Genomic DNA, 10,626 nt, shown 5'->3' on the forward strand with positions numbered 1-10,626 from the left:
ACAAAACCAATAAACGAAAAAAAAAAAAAAAAAAAAACTTGTATTGAACAATACTCCGAGAGATGAAGAGAAGCTCACGAATTGAAGGCTGAAGCTCTATATAATTTGTAATATTGTAGTAAAAAAAAAAGAAAGGAAATATCGGATTTTGGTACCTCGAAAATGGAGCGTGTTCGAAAATATACCTTGTTGAATTTCTTACCCGTTTAAAACTTTTTCTTTTTTTTTTTTTTACTTTGGTAATATAAAATTATAGGTTTTGGTATCTCCGTCTATGTTCCATTAACTTTTCCTTCATAAGGTCCCATTATCTAATTATAATACTATCTTCGTTACAGGTTATGTGCAACGATTAGACATTTTTCCTCTCTACTTTATGTCTCGTTGCACATAACCTGTAACGGAGGTAGTAATTTAATTTATAAAAAAAAAAAAAAAAAAAACCCAACCAGCCACTGCCACCCCTCCCTGTCAGCCACCCTTCACCCTCCCTGCGCCGGCTGCCGGTGCCAAAACATTCCTCCAGAACCGATGAGCGGTGAGGCCACCTCCTCCCTTTCCCTCCTTCGATCTCAGCTCCAACAGCTGCAAAACCACTGCACAAAGTGCACAGTAGCAGCTGCCCACCAAAACAACCACCATTATTCGCCAAAAACAACTCCCTTGTTCGTCGGCCTCCTCCCTTCCTGAAACAACCACCATCCCCTTTTTCGCTGCCCCCCGAAACCCTAAAACTCACCTAATTTAAAACAACCCGAAAAACAAAACTCGCTTAGGGTTTTTAAACAACCCATAAAACGGTTGGTTTTTGGGTTGTTTCAGGTAGGTTTTGTGGCCATTGTAGGGATGTTTCAGGTAGGTTTTGCTGGTGCGTGTTGTAGGGGTAATTTTAGTGGTGGTGGTGTGATGGAGCGGCGAATTGGAGGTGCTGGTGGTGCGAATTGAAGGTGCTGGGGTTTGAATTGGAGGTGATGGTGGTGCAAATTGGAGGTGTTGGTTCACAAATTGGTGGCTGTTATGGTGTGAATTGGTGGTTGTTATGGTGTAATTTTGAGGTACTGGTGGTTAATTCGGCGGCTAACGGTGATTGCAGTCATGGTGGCGAGGTGAGGTGGCTACGTGCTTGGTTGCTACCGACTTGAAGGTGGCTAAGGGGTGGTTAGAAGATAACAAGGTCCACCAATGGAAAAGTTAATGGAATATGGACGTAAGTACCAAAACGTATAATTTTACATTTTGATGGATACCAAAGTTAAAAAAAAAAAAAGTTTTAAACGGGTACGAAAATTCAACAGAGTCCATTTTCGAGGTATCAAAATTCAAAATTTCTAAAAAAAAAAAAAAAGATGGTGCCTTTGGATTTCAAACCCCTGACTTTTCACCTAAAAGGTAAAGCTCTAGCCATTGGTCCGTGCATTGTAGTATTAAAAATAGGTGCATAGTTTAGTATTTAACCCTTGTTTTAATTATTTTTCTTAAAAAAAAAAACCTTTTTTTTTCCAGATTCAATATAGATTCAGCTAAACCTACTAAATACATACTGGAACCGCCACTGCTATAAGGGGGAGTAGCTTGAGCGATCGCTCTAGGCCCACCTTTTGTGGCCCCCTGCATAGATTTTTCTTACGGAAATAAAAAAATAAATAAATTTTTAATTAATAAATAACTAAAATAAAAAATATGAGAAGTATTCACCTATAATTTTTTTTCCTGATTATAAGTATAACCAGGCGAATAATTTTTATCCTTTCCTTTTCTCTTTACTAGGGTATCCTACGCGCGCGATGCGCACGAAAATGTTAGCTCTTGCATAGAAGTTGTGTTAGCGTGTAGTTACAACTTTGATTTGGGTGGTAGATCTGGTAGTTTTAATACGTACTATTTGGTTTATGTGCCTATATAGTGGTTTTGTAGAAGTATGAAAAAGCCACCAAAATCTTTAATGACAATTATTTTTTTAACTCTCAAAAGTTTGACAGTGTTATTTCAAAATTATTATTAAATAATATTTAATTGATTTGCATCCCTTCATATCTTAAGCTAATTTAGAACTCTTAATTGATTTGCATGATTTAATAATACTTAACGTATTTTTCTTCAAATGATTTTTTTTTAGCTTGGTCATACGGAGTAATAATATGTGAAATGTTCGTTGTAGCTATAAACTTAAGAATGTAAGTTCAATGTTCTATGACCATCTAATATATATATATATCTAACACTAAAGCAATAATCACTTAGTTATGTTTTTCCTCTTAAATTCTCTCCATATTTAATACATTTTTTTTCTGTCATCAATGTCCCTCGATTTTAGGATTTAAAAGTTATTTATACCTCTTGATAACATCTGCTCAAATATCATTATTTAATATGAATGTCATTTAAATTCCACGTTGTTTATGTGCGTGCCATCAAATAATGTAAAATTGAAAAGCTAATAAACCTTAACAATATTTGTAATTAAAGGACAACAAAATTGTAAATAAGAAGAACAACCACGAAGGGGATGTTTTTACAGTAGTCGTTTGAAAAATGACTACCATATTATTTTAATGATATACAAATATGATTGGTTTATTATTTCACGTTATAAAATAGTCACAATTAGTCTTATTATATCTACAACGCAAATATACTTTTTGAATTTTTTAATCCAACATAAAATAAATATTTTTCGATAAACTATAAAATAAGAATAAAAATTACATAAATGAAATTAAAAATTTGATCAATCAAAAAATTGGTGATAATACTATTTTATACCTAAAATATAGTAATATAATTAATTACTTGGAAAAAATATGTTAATTATGAACTATATAATCATGAAAACATTATGGTAGTCATAATTCAAATGACTACTATAAAATTTTCAACCACGAAGGAATAAAAATTCGTACATACAATTTTTTTCCTTTTTAAATAATAATAATAACATATGAAGTACAAAACATTATAATTATTTTATTTTTTTTAAAAAAAGGCATTAATTGATGGTATGTTTAATGAAAAAAAACCAATCTAATATATATATATATAAAGGGGAGCTTTTCCCGAGTTTTTAGAGAGCCATATAGGATTTAATTTTCTTAGCACACCATGTAGGGTTATAAGTTCCAATTGTAGCCAATCAAATAAGAGAATATTATTTTCTTTTAGAGTTGAATAATTCAAATGTCATGTAAGCAAAATTGACGAATGAGATTTCCCGGTTTAAATTAATTAAATATAAAATATTATCTTTTGATATCAAGAATTTTATCAAAATATATAACAAATTTTAGCACATAAATATATATAAAAAAATTATTTTAAAAAATTCAAACAAACCGTGCATCGCACGGCGGGCTTCATCTAGTTAAATATATTAATGAGAGTAAACATATTAATGAGGGTAAAAAAGTAAATATACATTTTTGTACATAATTTTTTACATATTTTTGAGGGTATAGTTGGTAGCACACTATTCCTAAGAGTTATTTTCTAGGGATTCCATCTGGCACCTTACCAAACTTCAATACAGTGACTCAAAAAATAATAAAAAAAATCGAGTTAAAAATGCAACAATAATATAAGGGGATAAAAATTTTGTTGGTGAATTTTACGAGTATATGAAATAAATATTTCTTTGCTTTATTGTTTAGGGCCCTTTTTTAAGTTTTCGCTCTAAGCCCCTTAAATTTCAGAGACAGATCTGACACATTTACTTAAAATAAATTAATTTCTGATTATGTATTTTCACACATACTTAATCTTATCTATAGATAGGTTTTATTTATTTATTTTTTAAACTAAACAACTATGTATCATTTAAAGTTATCTTGCAATAAAAAGTGTTAATATCTTTGTGAGATGCATGATTATCAGATTATATTCTCTTAATGGAATCGAAATTAGTCATTCCTACAAACCTTAGCTTGGACTATAACAAGGTTAATCAAACACTCAAACAGCCAATACCCACAAGAAATGTTTGGTTGACCTCAAAGGTTGTAGATAGATTGAGAGAAAATTATCCTAGATGTTATGTAGAACAGTATTGGAATAATAGTGATCATGTATTTTTTTTTTGAAGTATACATTTAAACATCATATTAAGTTTTTCGTCTAAATTGGCCTTTCGATTTCCAATTTATTGCTCTATTTATTTGTTTGTTAGCATTAAGTTTTTCGTCTAAATTGGCCTTCTGATTTCCATTTTTATTGCTCTCTTCATTTGTTAGTATCTTACTAACCTATATTGTCAAAAAAAAAAAAAAAATTACTAACCTAACCTAGTTTATTGACGTGTTAACGTTCTACATTTGTGTCATCTTGATAATCTTTTTTATTGCCACACACGATACATCTATGATTAGGAGAAGGACCCCAATCGTACCTTAACCCTCAAGGTTTTTTGGTCTGGCATTTGCAGGTTAGACACTTTGATCGAACCCTAAAGGATTCTCATCCTCTAAGTGTCTCTAGTAAAGATCGAACCCTCAATTTCAAAGTTGGAAGGTACAATCCTTACCACTAGAACAAGTTTAGCTTGGTATGGCTATATTCAATATGTTTGAATAGAAAAACCTTCAAACATCAAATACAAAGAAGTAGAATTTTAAGATTGTCAAACTTAATTTTTTTTAGAGTCACAAAAGACCGGGGTGAGAATCGATCCCAGAATTTTCTGAAATCGGGAGAAAACTCTAACCACATGTGTTATTCCTCACTCTTAGAATGTCAAACTTAATGATTGTTTAGACTCTTACATTAAATCATATATGACACATTAAATATCAATAAAACTCAATCAAAAGTCAAACGGCATAATTAAATTTATGGTCTTTAAGAAGGGTACAAGTCATGTGCCTAAACTAGCCTAATTAAATTAAATTAAATTAAATTCAACTCAAATATTGAATACCTAGGTTTAATTAAGATCTTATTTTAAAGTACTTTTCATAATTATCAATATAACATCAAATTATATTAATCATCAAAAGTCAAAACATACAATAGGTTAAAATCCAAATTATGCCTCTCTACCCCCAAAAAATACCAAATATCTAATGACCCCCACAAACTAGTAAAAAAGGCCCTATAATTTAATTTATTAGCCAGAGCTAAATTAACAGTTTCTTTTTGGGCCTGTATATTTGCCCTACAATGTACCAAAGTTGAAGTTCAATTACAATTAATTGCCACGCTACTGGCCCCATTATATTGCCCCACAAGCTGTGAACAGGCCGTTAAATAATTTTTGTATCATCATATTGCATTTTCTGCATAAAATACTGGCCAGAGTTTCCTGCATTGACGTGGAGTGAGACACCACTTTTAGAATAGTGGTTCTGTGATAGCGAGTGTCGGTACATTATCTTCGTCACTTAAAAATTGCTCCATTATTTTATTTTCACTTACTTTAAAATTACTACACCTAAAAAAAATATAAGTTACGGCCAATTCTGATAGATTGAACTGATTTGAACCGAACTAAACGAAATATTTTATAAGAGAAAGAAATTAAAAATTAAACTGAAAATAATATGAAGAAAACATGCTCCTTGTTACCATTTTAATTCTCTTACATGCTACTCCGTATATTGACCTTATTAAACAGCACATAGACAATTATTTTAGTGAGGGTCTTCATTTGCGACATTTAGGATTTTTCGACCGAGTAACAAAAGATAAACGGGTCAAATTAGTCGATACCCATGTACATAATACATATGGAGTACATTCATTTATCTCTATCTTCAGTGATATTAAAGATATTGTACTTACGTATATGGGTATATCCCTACACACCATTACACCAATCGAACACAATCTTGAAAAATAAAAAGCCTTTTTTCTTTAAATTTCTCTTGTTTGTTGTGAAGGTCTAAAGTCCAAAAGGAGAACATAGGGCACATGGGTAGAACATGCCATCCCTTATTCTAGATTATGTATTTGCATTATTTCATAAGACTTTCACCAAGAAAAAAAAAATGTCTTCTAAAACTTTTATGAGTAACATAATAACACTCTTATTTATTTTCCTCAAAAAAAAAAATAGAAAAGAAAAATAACACTCTTATTTATTGGTTAAAATACGCTTTTACATATAATAGATTAAATAGTGTTAAGTAGGTAGTTTGAACAAAATTTAAAATACCATTTGAATCTCGGCTCTATTAATTAATACGATCCTAAACAAACATATATAGATTTTGCTATACTAAAATATTTGAGATTTGAACTTTCATTTGTGAATTGTGACTTTCATAATGTGGACATGAAGATCGACTAGAAGTAAATACTCCGAGCTAACAAGTAGCTCTTTTTCCTGGTCCATAAATACATGGAAGAATAAAAATAATATATGGATTTTTTTGGAAAAATAAAAAAAAATAACTAACAAGAATTTATTATAGGATGAGACATTTTATCATATAAAAACTTTGGACAGACATAGGCTCAAAGGTTACATAGTGTCGGTGAAACCATGATATAAATATTTCTGTTTTGTTGATACAATATCATCTCATGTGATTTATACTCACTACTACAATTTTTCATTTATTGATGCACAATTTCTGTGCCACTAACTCTCATTAACCGTAAATTAGCTAAAGGAGGCACAGTAGATTTAAGTACTATAGTGTTGAATTACTACGTAGTAGGATTCTTTAATATCCATTGCATTTTTTCTTCATGTCATCTTGTTACTTTAATGCAATACGTAATATTAGGTGTTGTTTTGAAGCACTAAAAATACAATTTTATTGTTTCGATTATCAAAATCCATTGGTAAGTAATTTAAGTTAACAAGCAAGTACTAATATGAATATTACACATAAAATTTTAATTTGTAGGAATAATAAAGTAAAAAATTATTTTAACAAGTTTTATTTTTTTTTGAAAGAAAATCATTTTAATAAGTAATATACAAATCTTTGACACCTCACAAACATAAACGAATATCATGTACACGTAGTTCTAATGAAATATCATTACAATAATAATTACAAATAAGCTTAATTTCTATTTTGCATCAATAAGAACATATAACTATCCAAACTCCAAAGTAACAACTTTGGCATCATTGTCAATGCAACTAACTTCCTAACTTCATAAAACCCTACATCATTTCCACATTGTATTAAGGTTAATTAGCTAATTAAGCATATCATTGCTAATTTGGGGTGTGTTCAACCTCCTAGGTGGCCCATAAACCCAAAACTACTAAATTTATTGTGGTATCCTAGCAACCAAAAAAGTAACATGGGCCCCAATCTATATACCCAATCAAGTTTCCTCAAATTCACCAATTTCTATACCCTCTTTAAATTCTTTATAAACACCCTTTATTCCTCCTTGCTTACATAGTTCAAAACTCACACAAAATAAAGAAATGGCATTTCATCTCTTCTTTCTCTTCCTCTTAATCTCTCTTCTTTCCCCCATTTTCATCCACTCCTCCCATGTTAAAGATCCCGAACTAGTAGCACGTGAAGTACAAGAGTATGTCCTTAAACTTCTCAAATTTATAATTAAACGTGTACATCACACATAACGCAATACTTCGTGGTCGTTTGGTTCATATGAAAATAATGTGAAAAGTTGTTATTTAGGAAGTTGACAGCTATGTTGATAGTTGTTTGGTTAACAAATTTAAAAAGTTTATACTTTTGTATACACTTATAAGTAGAAACTTCTTCGCAAGTAAAACTCTCTAAAAATTGCAAATTTTTTGAAAAAAGTGTACCATCATACAATAAAGTAAATACTAATAGTTCAATTGAATATAGAATGTTACACCTACAATATACATTCTTTTTTTTAAGGAAAATTTTACTGTAGTGAATGTATATGAGTTTACACTAATGTAACACATTTTTTCTCTTATAACAATGTTGTAGGAAAATTATTAATGCAACTACAAGGAGGAATTTGGGATACCTATCATGTGGGACCGGAAACCCGATCGACGACTGTTGGCGGTGCGACCACAAGTGGTTTAAGAACCGCCAACGGCTAGCGGATTGTGCCATAGGGTTTGGCAAGGGTGCGCTCGGGGGCAAAAACGGAAAGATGTACGTGGTCACGGACAAGGGGGACGATCCAGTAAACCCTAAACCCGGAACCCTAAGGTGGGGTGTGATCCAAGATGAGCCATTATGGATCATATTTGCTCATGACATGGTGATCAAACTTAAAGAAGAATTAATGATGAACTCATTTAAGACAATTGACGGTAGAGGGGCCAGTGTACATATTGCTGGTGGTCCATGCATAACAATACAATATGTTACAAACATTATAATACATGGTTTAAATATACATGATTGTAAGCGTGGAGGGAATGCTATGGTGCGGGACTCCCCATCACACTACGGATGGAGGACGATATCGGACGGTGATGGTGTGTCCATCTTTGGTGGGAGTCATATTTGGGTTGATCATTGTTCACTCTCTAGTTGTACTGATGGTTTAATTGATGCTATTCGTGGTTCAACTGCTATAACAATCTCTAATAATTATATGACCCACCATAACAAGGTTATGTTGTTGGGACATAGTGATTCTTTAACTAGAGATAAGAATATGCAAGTTACTATAGCTTTCAACCATTTTGGTGAAGGGTTGGTCCAACGGATGCCGAGGTAAAGCTTCTAAAATTCTCTTGTTGTCTCTTTTTCTCGAGTGTGTTATTTGGATTTAGTTGTCACGTTGCTGATTTAGTTTACACTTATAATGCGACAGTTGTATGAGGTGAACGCTAACTTTTTGATGCAAAATGGGGAATTTTGGCAGGTGTAGACATGGGTACTTTCATGTGGTGAATAATGACTATACACATTGGGAAATGTATGCAATTGGAGGAAGTGCAGCACCTACAATAAACAGCCAAGGCAATAGATTCCTTGCTCCTAATGACCCAAATAACAAGGAGGTATTTTTTATCTTCAAACTCAAATTAGAAGTTTATGTTTTTTAAGAATGTCCAAATTTTATAAACTAGTGTTTACTAGGGATAGAGATCAAACTTGACACCTAATTACCAAAATTAGATCGAAGTTGTTTTTATATACATAACTCTTGATATTTTTAAAATGATACGTCGTAGATTGTTACAACTGATTTGGAGAAAGTATTTGTACATTTTAAAATTATACAAAAAAGCCCGGTTTAAGGGCTAAATAATCAATAATAAATTACCAATCTAGATATCATACGATGTGATAAAATATTTATATTTATAACTTGTTAATGGATTGCAAGTTTTGGTTGAATATTATTGTAGGTTACAAAACGAGAAGAGTGGCCACTAAGTGTATGGAAGAAATGGAATTGGAGATCACAAGGAGACCTAATGTTAAATGGAGCCTTCTTCACTTCTTCAGGAACAGGGTCTTCCTCAAGCTATGCTAGGGCTTCCAGCTTAAGTGCAAGATCTTCTTCGTTCGTAGGATCGATCACCATGTCAGCTGGTGTACTGAACTGCAAGAAAGGCGCTCGCTGCTAGAGCAATATTACTACTGTATTGTACTAAGCTCCCCCAATTGTATTTATCTAAAAGGGGAGGGGTGAAAATTATTGATTTTACCCTCTTTCGGAGTAGAATTATACTAACACAACTTCAGCCTGCTTCTGAAGAAATTTTTAAGAAGCAAGAGCAGATGTGTTGTTAAAGCTCAATTTATAATTATAAGAGTGATTTTTCTTTCCAAAAGACTGCTTTCGCAATTGCTAACCCGGCAATTTGTCTCCAAATTCGATTTGTAGTTCACGATTTATTTAGCACAGATGATTAGTTGTATACAACTTTATCCCTAGATCAAGCGAATCAACAAAGAATAATAAACGCTCACAAAATGACACCCTCGACCAAACCATCTACTAACTATCATAATGATATCAATCCTAAACAAAAGATTAGGGCATATACAGGAAATTAGCTCTCCCCTCATCCCCATATAAGTGTTTGATTATGCACATAAGGTTAATAATTAGAAGATATTCCATTGGCATTTAAAGCTAACACGATCACATCGAAAGTAACTAGTTAAACAAGCAGTCCGATGGTATGAAACAGAGGAATTATAACTATAGTTTCATCCATCCATCCATCCATCCACATATACTTCGTATATAAATGGGAGCCTCATTCATCCACATATACGTCGTATATAAATTTTTAGCCTCATTCATCCACATATACGTCATATATAAATTTTTAAAAAAAAATGCAAACCATATACCAAAATTTCCAAGGCACAACAAATAACAAAGGACAAGTCAAAGAATTACTACATAAATAGATCTATCTATAAAACATGAATTCATGACATTCAAACTTGTGGGATGCAATAATGGGGTCAGATCTCACATGGAAAGCAGCATACACAGTAATGCCATAATAAATAATCACAAGACAAATTCCAACCACAACTTTATCCCTTATAAAATTCACATGAACATTTGATGCCTTAGATTTTGTCTGCTCCTAAAATTTAAGCAAACTTACTCATTCTGCCTTTATTATGAAATCAGACACTGACAGCTTTATCCTCACATAAAATTGTGCAGAAATGTCAGCAAGCCAAGATCTAGCTTCACAAAGCTAGCACTTGTTACTCCATTATATACGGAATA

The 10,626-nt window shown here is 32.0% G+C and overlaps 1 protein-coding gene across 1 annotated transcript; it reads left to right on the plus strand.

Annotated features, from left to right (window-relative positions):
• Positions 1 to 7,161: 7,161 nt before the first annotated feature.
• Positions 7,162 to 9,935, plus strand: LOC110712571 (probable pectate lyase 5). Its single transcript, XM_021891037.1, has 4 exons — positions 7,162 to 7,491; positions 7,890 to 8,633; positions 8,785 to 8,923; positions 9,275 to 9,935. The coding sequence occupies exons 1-4, from the start codon at positions 7,382 to 7,384 to the stop codon at positions 9,494 to 9,496; spliced, it is 1,215 nt and encodes a 404-aa protein (XP_021746729.1). The 5' UTR covers positions 7,162 to 7,381; the 3' UTR covers positions 9,497 to 9,935.
• The last annotated feature ends 691 nt before the right edge of the window (positions 9,936 to 10,626 follow it).

The sequence above is a fragment of the Chenopodium quinoa genome, unplaced genomic scaffold (genome assembly GCF_001683475.1).
Source record: "Chenopodium quinoa cultivar QQ74 unplaced genomic scaffold, ASM168347v1, whole genome shotgun sequence".
Classification (NCBI taxonomy): domain Eukaryota; kingdom Viridiplantae; phylum Streptophyta; class Magnoliopsida; order Caryophyllales; family Amaranthaceae; genus Chenopodium; species Chenopodium quinoa.